This window comes from Dreissena polymorpha, chromosome 1 (assembly GCF_020536995.1).
Source record: "Dreissena polymorpha isolate Duluth1 chromosome 1, UMN_Dpol_1.0, whole genome shotgun sequence".
Classification (NCBI taxonomy): domain Eukaryota; kingdom Metazoa; phylum Mollusca; class Bivalvia; order Myida; family Dreissenidae; genus Dreissena; species Dreissena polymorpha.
Window position 1 is genome coordinate 74,929,719 of NC_068355.1, and position 15,523 is coordinate 74,945,241.

At 35.1% G+C, this 15,523-nt stretch overlaps 1 protein-coding gene across 5 annotated transcripts in view; it reads left to right on the plus strand.

The window, feature by feature from the left end:
- The first annotated feature begins 2,027 nt into the window (after positions 1-2,027).
- LOC127835630 (fatty acyl-CoA reductase 1-like) overlaps positions 2,028-15,523 on the plus strand; it is a 40,205-nt gene continuing 26,709 nt past the window's right edge. For 3 of the 5 annotated variants that reach the window (XR_008028551.1, XM_052362094.1, XM_052362069.1), the window contains exons 1-6: positions 2,028-2,173; positions 8,206-8,467; positions 9,115-9,290; positions 9,981-10,053; positions 11,132-11,238; positions 12,157-12,334. Coding sequence is in view for 4 of the 5 variants with exons in the window: in XM_052362094.1 (XP_052218054.1) it covers positions 8,255-8,467; positions 9,115-9,290; positions 9,981-10,053; positions 11,132-11,238; positions 12,157-12,334 (747 nt within the window). In the remaining variant the exon portion in view is untranslated. Of the gene's footprint in view, positions 2,266-6,597; positions 6,782-8,205; positions 8,468-9,114; positions 9,291-9,980; positions 10,054-11,131; positions 11,239-12,156; positions 12,335-15,523 lie in introns of all 5 variants that reach the window. The other 2 variants (XM_052362076.1, XM_052362084.1) reach the window with 2 other exon arrangements.

A 15,523-nucleotide genomic window follows, 5' to 3' on the forward strand; every position in this document is an offset into this window, starting at 1 on the left:
CGTAAGCAACATTTCCTGGTTTCGAGTCCCGGAATAAGAGCTCGCCTTGCAAGCGATGGGTGTTCGGGTTCGAGCGCCGGTCTGAGCACTAGCCCTGTAACTATAAATCCCGCATTTTTCGGGTCCGGCGCTTAGACTATGACTTGGATCAGGGTCCGTTCGCATAAATGGTAAGTACTTAGCCGGGATTTTAGCCCGGGGCCCATAGCATACAGGATGAGTGCTCGGGCAGGGCCTCCAAACCGGGACCCGTTACGTAGAGTGCGAATGCTCAGACTGGGGTCCCAGTCGCTTACAGGGAGTCCTTGGACTGGGGCTAAAACCCAAAGACCCATCGTTCAAAAAGGGAGCTATCAGGCCTGGATTCGAAACCGGAATCCGTCGCTTATGTGGCTAGTTTTCACACCAGCGTTCGAACCCTGAGCCCAGTCGCTAACTTGGCGATTGCTCAGATAGGGTCTCAAATCTGGGATCCATGGCTTACATGGCATGTGCTCAGACAGGGTTCGAATCGGGGATCTATAGCTTACAGGGATAGTGCTCAGACCGGCGCTCGAACCCGAGCACCTAGTAGTATAAGGGGTACTAATTGTGATAAAACGGTAAAGATGAAACGCCGATCTGATTGGTTAAACTTAAAGTAGTGGCCTCAACTTAGTAGGTCCCACAAGTTATTTAGTTGAGGCAACAACAAATAAGTTGTGGGAACAAGTTATGAAGTTGTCTCCACAAGTTTCTAAGTTGAGGCCTCAACTTGCAAAGTTGTTCCCGCACGTTATTAAGTTGAAGGAATAACTTAGTAAGTTAAATGAACAAATTACAAAGTTGAGGCTTCAACTTAATAAGTTTTGGGAACAAGTAAGGAAGTTGTGGCCACAAGTTACTAAGCTGAGGTCTCAACTTAATAAGTTGTGGGGACAACGTACTTAGTTGTTTCCACAAGTTATTTTAAAAGTTGTTTCCACAAGTTATTAAGTTGAAGCCACAACTTATGAAGTTGTTCCCTCAACTTTATAAGTTGTTCCCACAAGTTACTAAGCTGAGGCCACAATATAAATAAAGAATTGCGGTTGTCACCTCTGTGCCACCGTGTAAAACAGAAAAACACGCATTGCTTTGCTATATCTAATGGAAAACAGTGGAATAATTTATTCTATTGAAAAGATATCTATTACAATTAGCTGTCCAATTTGCCGAAACATCACATAAATGCAAGTCTAAATGACGAAGATACATTTTACAGCAGATTTATTAACTTAACGTCAAATTAATTCCATACGAACATGCTCTATCACGAGACACTTTTAAAAATGTTAAAAATAATATTTATTTGATTTTGTGCAAGAAATGTTTAACAAAAATACGTCTCTTGAAAACTTGTGTTTTTGTAAGTTCGGCATTTTGAATCGGGACCATCGAATTATGTTTATGTTCTATACCATTAACAATCAGACAACACTGTGCAGTGGTACAGAGAAAACTCTTCGGTGTAATATAAGAAATAGTAAACTCCATGTTGGTCCGAATGGCATTATAGTGACCAGTCAGGCAGTCACAAACTGTATATGGACCATAGCCATATGGCCCTCAGTGGGGTTTACTATTACCAATATTGAGACACCTGAAAGCTTTCATGGAATGGAATGAGTGGAGAGCTCGATTGAATTTGAAAAACGATTCTTTCTGTACATTTGATGATGGCAACCATACAGTACTTCTGGTAGATATTGTTTATATTTTATCCTAGGTATTTTTATTCCAGATGTTGTTATCCCCACCAGGCAACTAGCTTTATAAAGCCTTAAACAATCCAGTGACATTAAAATTAGGGACAGTGTAATAATGTTCAGAAGGTGTGGTGCAGCCCACTGTCCGAAGTGTTCAAATTTAAATCGGAGAATTCCGGAGATATACGATGCATCACGGTTGGACAACGGTTGAAAATCGTTTATCTCGGCTTTTCCGAGATATGCCGAGTATTAGGATCGTTAATCGTATGAATATTTTGACCAATCGGAACGCGCTTGATCACGCTTTGACCTGGCCTTGAATTATGATGATTGTCAAATCAGCACTATTAAATTATCCGGCTTTTTGTGGAGAGCAGGATTATAACTCTGACAAGTATTTTGTCGTTTAATTTTAACTTTAAGGGAATTATAAACATAGGAAGGTATGCTATGTCTTAGTTTCTGTCAATTGTGATTAAAAAGATAACATGTCAAATTCCAGTTCGATAGGGCGGGGTGACTCGGCTCTAGAAAGGTATTAGCGGTTACTGCTTACTAGTTACCGCTTGCTAATTTATCTATTTTACACTTTTTTTTAACTGTATACGAACTAACTCTAAGAAGAAAACTTAAGTGTTTAATCCAGCTCTAAGGAACAGTATTGTTTCTTCGTTTTGACTCACAGGGACATAGTTTTAAAGTTAAGATCTAACGCAAAAGTTTCAGGAAATAAGTTATCTCCCTTTTATTAGTGTTTACATTGTTGCCATCACAAACTTCATGTTAAATGTCTATGGACATCTTTATATTTATTCATACCTTTAAAGGCTGTTTTATATAATCCACGTAATGTTGATAAATATTCAAACCGTCAACCCTTTTCTTAGGCTTCTCATTTTGTTCTAGTTCTGGCTACCATAACTTTAAATGTCGCTTTTTATGATTTTTGACTGGCGCGACAGGTCTGTCAATACTATATAAACAGTACGCTGAAGTTTCTTTAGCTAATTTTGTTCTATCAAGTATAATTTCCTGTTTAATCAGTTGATGAATGTTTTGTCACACTATCATTTCATCATACAATGTGGATTCAGGAGTAAGGGTTTTGTTACGCCTGTCCAGTCATTGCAAAATGACAGTATTCAGGATGGTTAATATTTAATTGATAAAATTCATTGGCATCAATTTCAAAAGCATATTCTGTACTTTTTAGGAATTTATTTTTCATTAGGAATTTGTATAACCGGTATTATCTTAAAGGTGCCTTTTCACAGATTTTGGCATTTTTTTAACTTATTCATTAAATGCTTTATATCGATAAATGTAAACATTGGATCGTAAAAGCTCCAGTAAAAAATCAAGAATAAAATTAAAAAAAGGAAAAGAACATTGCCCGGACCAGGTTTCGAACCAGTGACCCCTGGAGTCCTGCCAGAGTCCTGAAGTAAAAACGCTTTAACCTACTGAGCTATTCCGCGGAGTACATGCACATGAAGTATTTTATACCTTATATAAGCAATCTTCGTAATTTTACAAAATTTAACAACAAAAACAGAACTCTCCAAATTATTCAATCGTTTCGCGTTGCAACGCTTTATAATTTTTAGGTTTTAAAATCGTCAAAAGATGCATATAATGGCTATATTAGACCATGGTAAATGTTCAGTATTACTGTTTCCTCAAAAATATCATAACTAAAACGAAAATTTGCGAATCTGAAACAACTTTTTTCAATTTTGTCAATTTACCAAAGCGTGAAAAGATCCCTTTAAGTTACAACTTAGTAAGTTCTTATCGCATGCTCTGAACTGTTATTAGTTTGTACATACCCGATGTGGAGTGGCAGTCGCCCCCCCCCCCAAGACGTTTCCCTGTTAGACATGAAGCTGGAAGTTGTAATAGTGCAACCTGATAAATGTCTTTCATATTATTGTCAAAGCTGATAGATCTCTTGATTGCATTCAAGCCACTAGCGGTTGGCTAGGTCATTTGGGGAGAGTGATTGTCCACCAGATGAAATTGCAATCTAAAAAAGAATTCAAATTTTAAAATTATTTTTATGCCCCGAGCGAACAATTGGGGGTATATTGCTTTTGGCCAGTCTGTCTGTCTGTATTTGCATGTGTCACAAAACTTGAACCTTGATCATAACTTTTACAATATTGCAGGGGTGGCGAAATCTCAAAAAACTATACTTGTCCACGGACAACCATTTAGGAAATTTAACTTGCCTGTTGCTGAACTACACTTGTCCGTTAATGTTTATATAAATTATAAACGCATTTATTGATTAATTTTTAAATAATGTGGAATATATCAAAATGAGTATGATTTGCTTGTTTTGTTTATAATTGTATTTCAATGGTACATTCATTGATTATAGCAGTATATTATAAACAATATAAAGACTTTCTCAAACTTTAAATCTTGCGAAGCTAGTGTTATTAAAACATGTGCTGAACATAAGTACATTGTAATCTTATAAACAAATTAAACTAGTCCAATATGTAGACCTCATCAGACTGAGGCTCCACTACTGGTAGCATTTGATTATATAAACTGGTAACCATTGAAAATCGGTTAGCCAAGTTTCTTGAAAAGTTCTGGTGGGTTTACTTAGATCATATTTTTTATCATTATCTTTCTTAGTTTTTTGGGAGGTGGGCTGCTCAAAGCTTCGGGTTTCTGCTCCGTTGTTGCAGATTAAAAAAAAAAGTTTCATCTTTTTTTTTCTTTTTTTTTAAATCAGAGTTTATTTACAGGTCCTACCGGCCTCTTCACGAGGTCTTTGAGGTCCGACCTGCAAAAGTTTCATCTTTAGGTCACATAACCCCAAACCGGAACTCCTGTTCTTAGGATTGCATGCAGTCAGTTTGATACTTAGCACACATTGTTGAGTGCATGCTGCATAGGATTTGTAAAATACATTGCAAATGGTTGTTTTTGGTATTAATTTGAAGGTATATTTGTAAGCAATAAGAAAAAAAGCCATTTTTGTGCTCTACTTTTTCTGTTGATGGTTCCCGGCTTTGAAAGTAGGTCATACTATTTAAGCCCAAAATGGTCGCCTGCACAGCTGTCAAAACCGGTTTGCCTATTCTAAGGTGAATATTTTCAGTTACAACGTATAGAATTTAATGACATCCATTTTTTTCAAAAGATTATGCATTTATCTTTCTAATGATGTATGATGATATAGTGGGTCATTGCTTGGTCATGGTAAAAATTGATATCGAACTTTAACTATTTTATATGTACTATAGAAGGAAATTAATTGTGCATGCGTAACCTTTACCATTAAAGTGTCTTAAATAACAAGGTAGACCGTGTTTTGATTATCTTAGATTGATACTTTTTATTTTCCGTCTGATTGTAAAAATAAAGAAACCAGTCTGTACACTGTCTAACAGTCGGCCGAATGTTGAAAATGCGGCATGCTCCCGGTCTCGTATAGAATAAGGGAGATCACTGCGCAGGAAAGTGCACGTATTTTAGCTTGATTGCTCCGCAAATAGCACTGACAATGTAATCGCGTGTCAACATCCGGTTTTGAAAAACTTAATTACTGCTTAAATACAATGTATTTATGTATACCTGGACGCGACTTTTAAAAAACTTGTTGTCCATGGACAACTTAATTGCAAAAAGTCAGTTGCCCAGACAAGCAAATGTACGACTCGGGCAACTCGGACATTTGACTTCGCCACCCCTGTATTGAAGACAGCAACTTGATATATGGCATGTGATTTGGGGGCGACTATCATTTAAAATAACAGTATGAGCTGATTTCAAAACTTTTTTTTGATTGACGTAGCGATTCTGAAACAACCGAGATTAAATAATAAATACATGCAAACACATTTAAATCATACATTCGGATCTCAAACAATCATGCAGTAAGAAACATAGATCTAAATTTATACAAAACATTTAAATCCAGTTCACAAACAATAACAAATACCAATACTGACGTGAATAATAGCATATTATTTCAAACAAACAATTTTATTAATTCATTGTGATACAAATATAAATAATATATTCTTACACTCACATGGAGCTACACATTTTGAGTGGTGGAAGGTCAAGGTTTTCCTTCAAGGTCAAGGGTCAAATATATTTCTTCAAAGCAGCACATTAGGGGGCATTGTGTTTCTGACAAACGCATCTCTTGTTTTGTGCCTCTGTAGCTCAGTGGATGAGGCGCTTGCGTTGAAATCCAGAGGTCCCGGGTTCGATCCCGGGTCGGGGCACATACATGCCAGTCATGTTTCAGCAGAATGCTGACTGACAAGTAAAAGCTTAGCCCGGCATTAAGACGTTTTAAAAAGACTATCATATGGCAATTATACCTCAGTCTTTTTCAGTAACAACTAAGATATATTATATAACTGCAATGTAAATGTTTTTGTACTTATTATTTGGATTGTCATTAAAGGTTATATTTTATTTAGTTTTTCATGGACTTTTTATGCAAAAAACATAATCTATCAAGAAATTGCTTTTTTTCCAAAATGGCCAGGAAAAGACTGCACATGTCATCTTAAAACACCGAACTGTGTGACTGATGAGAGACAGTGATAATTAGTTATCTTGATGACAGTGTTAAGAGGTGTGAAAATCTTAATCAAGTCTACTCTAGTTTGAACCCATTACAGATATAGATACAATCTGGTTCTGATTATCAGCCAGGTTGACACTTCAAACAAGGATGAAGGTTCACTGACTTGCTATTTCTTCAGTTTAGAGTAATTTCTTTTGCTTAAGTTGATAGGTATTAGCAGTAATTTAATTGTGTATGTTTACATGCATGAACATTTTCTATAATAGTATTGGTTTAAGTAATTTTTAGCTCGGCTGTTTTCAGAGAAAACCCAAGGTATTGTGATAGCCAGCTCGTCCGTCGTCCGCGTCGTGCTTAAACCTTCAAATTGGCTCTAAAATCAAAGTGCATCCACCTACAACTTTGATACTTCATATGTACATGTAGCTGCACCTTGATGAGTTCTACATGCCACACTCATTTTTGGGTCACTACTTGTAGGTCAAAGGTAAAGGTCACTGTGACCTCTAATATGTATCTATAAAAAAATCTTCTGCCAAGCTTTCATTTATTCAAAACTGCACCCGCATCCGAGCTTTGGTACCCGCTATTCGATGCTCTTGTTTAATTTTTGTTTAACATAAAGGTATATTGAAAACTACCATTGAAGTAATTGGCAAATCAGAATAGAGTGATAGTGTTTTTTCAAAATTCTATTCTTCACTCTTGCATATACAATTACAATGTATTTCCAAATTTATCATCTGTATATTTTAACTTTTATTCATTGTACTCAATGAACTTTTGTAACAAATTACATATGCACAATGGCAGTCAGTTAATGTCATTGCCATGTTTTTGTTTCATCCAAAGTTTGGTAGTAATATACAGGGATTTCAATAGATTTTAAAAACCAGGAGTCAATGACCCCTGGACTGAAATTTTGAGGAGTCAAAATGAAAATTGCTGGGGTCAATTTTCAAGCTCGTTAATTGTGTTTTTGTCTGTATTATTCAATTTTTTAGATAAAAATATGCTCAAAGAGTAACATAATATCTTAAAAAGTTATATTGCTTTATTAAATAACAATACCATGATAAAAAACACAACATATTTTAATGAATTGGTACATTAAAATCTACTTCCTTTTAAAACATTTAAGCCTTTTAACACATTTAAGTAATTAAAGATATGTAACGGTAGCACCCTTTCATCACATATTTATCGTCATTATTATATCATCATCCCTATAATAGCTTTTCTAACAAAACACAATCAAAATGCATGGAACATCTAGTATATCTATTACTGTTAATCCGAATACTACACATGTCCGAAATATGTTAGTATAAAAATGAACTGTGATTCCAGTTTATATAAGATGGGTGTTACTCGTAATTATCGGTGGATAAACAAACTGACAAAACTGGCTGGACTTACTAGTGGATCTACGTAATTAATAGACCTTTGATCAATTTTGTTTTTTCTTTAATTACTTTTGCCGACTTACTTTAACCGTGCCGTCTGCAAGTTTGCAAAAAACCCTGCAATTATTGGATGGTCAATCAATTATCACGTAATCGCTGCTGCTAATTACCCAGTTAGTGCGCACGCACTATTTAGAAGGTGACATGTGTATTGGAGGAGATGAGATAAGATAAACAACGCCCGGGGTATTCCCTCGATTATAGACCGAGTTTCAAATACTGAAGCATTAATTTCAATTAGAAGCACAGTGGGATTTATTAACACGGAACTCGAGATGTTAACTGACTGATGCACGGGTCAAATTTTTGATGTGTCAAAAAGACGCACGGAAAAAAAAGGGTTGCGTCAAAATGAGTAATTTTTAATTTGCTCGCATCAAAACGCAGGATTCTGCGTCTATTGAAATCCCTGAATATATAATTTTGGAAATATTGTTTTTTACAGGATCTACAAATAACAAGATTCAAGAGACAGGAATTGTACCTAATTAAAAATGGTAGACAGAACAGAAGATACACTGCCGAGTGTGGCGGAATTCTACCGGGACAAGAATGTGTTCATAACAGGCGGAACAGGGTTTATAGGAAAGGTGTTGATAGAAAAACTTTTGCGGAGCTGTCCAGACATAGGAAAGCTTTTCATTCTGGTGCGACCAAAGCGCTCTCAAGATATACAGCAGCGAATGGAGGAATTGGCAAACAGTCCTGTAAGTTACAGAGTTTCTTGTTGGTTTTAGATATAAATGTTCACATTGCCATAAGCATCATAAAAATCTGATATATTTCCACATTGCCATAAGCAGCATAAAAATCTGTCTGTTATGCACCAGTTGAAATTCTTAGGAAAAATTGTTGTACCGGTGTGTTATCATCTATTAACGTTTAATTGGGAAACCCACAAAGTCACTAATCCTGCATCCTGTATAAGGAACATAAAAAGTTTTTATGTGTTACTTTAATTTTTTGAAATATGGTACGAAATATTAGTTGACTTTAAGGGCTTTCAAGATACTCATTTTTGAAAATGATTTCAATCATTTTATTACTTACAAGTGAAGTTTCAGTATGTTTGAGAATTATCTATTTCATTATATTTTTTATTACAAAGTTAAGAAAAAATGTTAAATAAATTGTCATTAAGTGTCCATTTGATTAAAGGGAAATGAAAAGGACCAGATTTCCCTTTTACATATATTTTGGCTTAGTTAACACATGTTTCTTTCATGGTAAGGAGGCTATGCAATGCATAGGAAACATTTTTAGGCAATAATTAAGATTATTATTAGTAAGCCTTGAGTTCCATACATAATGCAGAATATACATTTGTTTTATGTTATTTGTATCTATCCTTTAGGTGTATGAAAAAGTGAAAAAGGAACAACCCAATTTCAAAGACAAATTCATTCCAATAAATGGTGACATGTGTCTGCCAGAGCTGGGAATTAGTCAGACTGATAAAGACATGCTCGAAAATGAAACCCACATAGTGTTCCATAGTGCTGCAACAATACGTTTTGATGAACCATTACGGTAAGGGTGACCAGTCTGAAATGTTGATTTTGCTTAGGACACCAGCCTACCAAGGGTTAAAATGTACCTTTGTCAATTTAATAAATAACTAGTCTACTTACAGCTACGCAAATGGGCATATTTCCTAATATTGGGTACTGGTAATTGGTTTGTGTAATTGATATTCATTGAATGTTCATAGAATGAAATATTCATGGGCAGATATAGAGTAAGACACCACATTGGCATTAAGACTGGAGAGGTTTCTAAAATGTCTTGGTGCCACATATGTTGCCTTAATTGGTAAATAATACATGATACACCTGTGTACTGTGTAAAATTGGGTTTATGGGGACGTTCCAGCTAGCTTTTTCTCATTTGGACTACTAATCCTCAAAATTGCTAAGAGCATTGGTTGCATTACAAACTTTAAAACACTTGTGTAGGTGTTAGTCATGAAATGATTTGTATTTTCTCCATAAAGCTGCTTCAAGTAAGGTATACATATAAGTTGCCAATTACTGGCATAAGTATTTGCACTTAGTAACTGCGAACCAGCTTACTCCAAAAAGTGAAGCACTGGTTGATTTACTGACCACGTTGCTATGACTGATGCATCTTTGAATACTGCAAAAAAATATTTAAAAAGTGATTATCAGTAGGTTAATATGTTTTGCCCGTGATGTTCTTGAAAATAAGTTTTTGTTGCAGGGTGGCAGTGGAGATGAATGTGCTGGGCGTGAGGAAGATGGTCTGTCTCTGTAAAAGATTCAAGAAATTGGAGGTATGTTGTAAGCTTCTGTAAAACCATTTTTGTCTGCACAAACTTGCATCATTAAAAAAAATGACTATTTTATCAGCACTTTAATTTGCCAATTCCATATTTTTTTTAGAGATATTTTTTTAATTACGTCAATCATTAACCGATTTGTAGGTAATACATGTTAGCAATAATTCGTAACTAGGCTTATTGTAATCAGGTAACAGAAATGGGCCCTTATTTATTATATTATGTTATGCCATTGACAAGTTTATTGTTATGATAAGGGCATTAGTGGGACTGAATAACCGTTAATAAGTGTTTGAAACAACAAAGCCAATTGCCAATAAGTCTTATTCAATTTCTATCATGGCCAAACTGATATTCACATCCTTACCTTTATCGTTGCCAATAAATACAGATAACGTTTGGTATATGCCACATTTTTTTGTCATGTTTACAGTTTAACAAGAAGACATTTTGTTTACAGTTAAGGTGACAAATTATGATAAATGCTAATGTGACAAACAAAGCCATATAAGTTGAACATGTTTTAAAGTATTGTATCACACAGACCATTATGTTGAAATGGATGTTTTAAAGTTATTTTCTGGCAAATAAATAGCTATAAAAGATGTTAATTTAAGCCATTTTGAACAATTGTCCCATTTTGCACAATTGCACAAGAGCCCTGTATTTAGAATTAAGGAACAATTACTTGGTACACCACATGCAATGCCATGTTTTTCACTATAAGATTTACTTCAATGTTTGAAAATGTTTCAAAACCATATAACAATATAACAATCTGTCAGCAGTAATGTTTAAGAGACAATTTATTGTCCTTCTCCCTTGCTTTAAATAATCTCTCAATGTAAGCTTTATTTTGAAAGAAATGATTACTTTAACTTAGAAATTTAAGTACATGTAGAAAATTATGCATCAATTAGATGTACTAAAGTACAACTAAGCACATGCACACGTTTGATTACTGTTTCATTGTTTAAAACCTGTTGCCAGAATATTCATAGGTCCTGTCTATCAGTCAATCATTACTGCACAGTTTTTGTTCTAGTGTGTGCATTTATTTTAATGACTGCAGGTATTTGTTCACGTGTCTACTGCTTATGCCAACTGTGACCGTCCATACATTGAAGAAATTGTTTACCCTACCCCAGTGGAACCTCAGAAACTAATTGACGCTTTAGAGTAAGTAAAAATATAGACTTTTTATGCCCCCGGATCGAAAGATTGGGGATATATTGTTTTTGGCCTGTCTGTCATTGTATATGTGTGTCCCAACTTTTTAACCAAAACTTTTACCTTGGTCATAACTTTTGCAATATTCAAGATAGCAACTTGATATTTGTTATGCATGTGTATCTCATGGAGCTGCAAATTTTGAGTGGTAAAAGGTCAAGGTCATCCTTCAAGGTCAAAGGTAAAAAATACGAATTCAAAAACTTTAACCAAAACTTTAACCTTCTTTATAACTTGTGCAATATTGAAGATAGCATCTTGATACTTGGCATGCATGTGTATCTCATGGAGCTGCAAATTTTGAGTGGTGAAAGGTCAAGGTCATTCTTCAAGGTCAAAGGTCAAATTTATGGCTTCAAAGGGGCGCAATAAGTGATATTGTGTTTCTGACAAACACATCTCTTGTTTTCTTTAAAAAATACATTTAAGTTAAATTATGTTTGTGTATGAATATCAACTTCTTTGGACAAATATTGTTATAATAATTGTTACAACCTTCCAACAAAATAAAGCTTTTTTTATTTTGAATTTATTCTTTTATAGACAATTTACTCAACTCATGCTCTTTGAAAAGGGGGTGTCATGCATGTACCTAAAGTGTCACCCTAGATTAGCCTATGCTTTTTAAATAAGTTTTTTTTAAAGGGATGCAAATGTATACAAAATGTAACGGATACAGATGTATGTTTCAGAGGAATCTTCATATTAACATTAATTTCTCATTAGCCAGAAATGGAAATTGGGAACATTGGTGGTTGGTCTTTTATATTGTCAATGTTTTATTTGTCTATTTGTATAAGATTTTGAAAAATAAACAACATTTTTTGGAACCATGACCACAGTTTCATGTTTTTACCCTGCTTGCAGATGGATGGATGACTCCATGTTGGATGGGATCACTCCCCAGTTGATTGGGGACAAACCAAACACATACACGTACACAAAACAACTGGCAGAGGACCTGCTGGTGAAAGAGGGCAAGGGAATGCCTATAGCCATAGTGAGGCCATCAATAGTCGGTGCATCATGGAAGGAGCCCATACCCGTAAGAATATTGATCAAATCAAATGAGCTGCTCTCTCACAAAACATGTCTTAATTCATGTGGGTAAATTCTCATCCCACAGGCTAATCTGACTCTTTGCTTGTATATGCTTTTTTGTCCGGTTTAGGCAGAAATTGTCGGCCCTGATGAGACTGTGTGGACTCACTGGATAATTTGGGACGACACTTTATGCTAACGCATTAAGCCTTGTAAGTCTACTTGAAAATGATAGGGGACTGCAAGTTACCTGTTTCATTTTGGGTTCTGCTCACTGGTCTGGAGGACAAAAAATGCATATAGCTTTTCATTTTGTCCCGTTGTTGCAAAAAGGTTCCATGTGACATTGAAATAAGAAAGCACATCTATTTGCACCAATAGGGTGATTTGTTCAATTTTTATTTAATACAGTCCAACCTGCCTTAACGATCCCCTTTGAATAGCGACCACCTGTCCATAATGACCACAACAATTTCACTATATATTTTGCCTGCATATAACGCCAGCCTTCAAACAATGACCAGCGACTGCCATTTCACATTCCCAAAAGTTGATTTTGATAGCTAACCCTTTCAAAGATCAGCAAACATAATTTTACATTCCAAAAGTTGATTTACAAACAAAATTGTTTTAATTATCATAATATAACGTTTTATAATGAATTATTTGGATTTGGCAAAACAGCATACATTAACTTATTAATACAATGATACAATATTTTTTACGGCATTTTCTATTAAACATTGTACATTGTCATTGGTTTGCAAAATACAAAATATTGTATTCCTTGAAAAAGGCTAACAACTGCCACTTCAATGATAACAATCAACGATTTCTTATCTTTCAATAAAAAAATGGTCGCCATTATGCTGTGATAGTCATGTGATAAACATTTTTACCAGTGCACTTGTCGGTCGCTAAGGAAACATTGGCAAGTGATAGTTTACCTAATTCAATAGCAGTTTTATGCTCCCCAAAATTTTTCGGGGAGCATATAGTTGCCAGTTTGAAGTTCCTTCCTTACTTCCATACTTCCTTCCTTCCGTCACACTTTTGTTACTGTTTCTCATAGCACCTTCAATACATTACCGATCTCTTTCAAATTTGGCATGTAGTTACCTTGCATGGAAATCTACCTGATGAGGTTTGATGTCACTGGGGTCAAGGTCACAGAGGCTAATAGAAGATTTTTTTAGGTGGTTATTAACACATAGATTGACAAAGCGCATCAACAGGGAGTATCCATCAGTTTCACTGATATTCTTGTTTTGTTTATTTAACACAGATTGTTTATTGGTAACGCTTTCTTCTTTTATGCATTTTACAGTTTGCCTAAGTGTAAGAAGCTGCCTTTTAATTTTAGTGGCTCGCGATTAAAGTACTCATTGCAGAAATTATCAAAGAAAAGTTTGGGGCTTACATCAACTTATTAAGGAAATTAACGGTTTCGTTACACTTACAATGCTTCAGGCCTTTCTTAAATTTCTCAGTGATAAGACGTGCATAGATTATAGATAAGTAAATTGTCTGTTAAAGTTAAATATTATGGCATCTAGGCATAAATTCTTGACGTTGGATGAACGCGTTAAAGGTCATTAGTATGTTAGGCAAAGGACACAGTTGTAGGAGAGTGGCTTGTCATCTTATTCTTTTATGTTGGAAATTTAAATAATACATATAAATATAAAAACTAAACTGTGTTTTCAATCCTTTATTATATTAAACATGCATTAGTACTAACACATTTAAACAATAGAGCACATACGTAGATAAGCTACTGTTAAAAGCCTACAAGTATATTTTGCAAAGTTTCAATAGACCTTGCAAATAAAGACCACCTGTGAACTAAGACTACAACGAATGAATTCCTTTGGGTGGTCTTTATTGGCACGTTTTATTAGCTCAACTATTTTTTGAAAAAAAAATATGAGCTATTGTCATCACCTTGGCGTCGGCGTTGGCGTCGGCGTCCAGTTAAGTTTTGCGTTTAGGTCCACTTTTCTCAGAAAGTATCAATGCTATTGCATTCAAACTTGGTACACTTACTTACTATCATGAGGGGACTGGGCAGGCAAAGTTAGATAACTCTGGTGTGAATTTTGACAGAATTATGTGCCCTTTTTATACTTAGAAAATTGAAAATTTTGGTTAAGTTTTGTGTTTAGGTCCACTTTTCTCAGAAAGTATCAATGCTATTGCATTCAAACTTGGTACGCTTACTAACTATCATGAGGGGACTGGGCAGGCAAAGTTAGATAACTCTGGCATGCATTTTGACAGAATTATGTGCCCTTTTTATACTTAGAAAATTGAAAATTTTGGTTAAGTTTTGTGTTTAGGTCCATTTTATTCCTTAAGTATCAAAGCTATTGCTTTCATACTTGCAACACTTACTAACTATCATAAGGGGACTGTGCAGGCAAAGTAATGTAACTCTGACTGGCATTTTGACAGAATTATGTGCCCTTTTTATACTTAGAAAATTGAAAATTTGGTAAAGTTTTGTGTTTAGGTCCACTTTATTCCTACAGTATCAAAGCTATTGCTTTCATACTTGCAACACTTATTAACTATCATAAGTTGACTGTGCACGCAAAGTTATGTAACTCTGACTGGCATTTGGACGGAATTATGGGCCCTTTATACTTAGAAAATTGAAAATTTAGTGAAGTTTTGTGCTTTGATCCACTTTACCCCTAAAGTATCATAGATATTACTTTCATACTTGGAACACTCGCAAACTACAATAAGGGTACAGTAAAAGGACAAGTTGCATAACTCTGGTTGTCATTTTTACGGAATTATGGCCCTTTTTTGACTTAGTAACTTTGAATATATGGTTAAATTTTGTGTTTCGATCCACTTTACTTAAGTATCAAGGCTATTGCTTTCAAACTTCAAATACTTTCATGCTATCATGAGGTCACTGTACCTGGCAAGTTGAATTTTACCTTGACCTTTGAATGACCTTGACTCTCAAGGTCAAATTATTAAATTTTGCTAAAATTGCCATAACTTCTTTACTTATGATTAGATTGGATTGATACTTTGACAAAACTACTCTTACCTGACATACCACAATAGACTCCACCCAAACCATCCCCCGTGACCCCTCCCCCCCTCCCCCCTAATTCTTTATTTTTTTATTTTTTTTAAGATCATCTCACAAATGACCACCACACCCTCACACTAC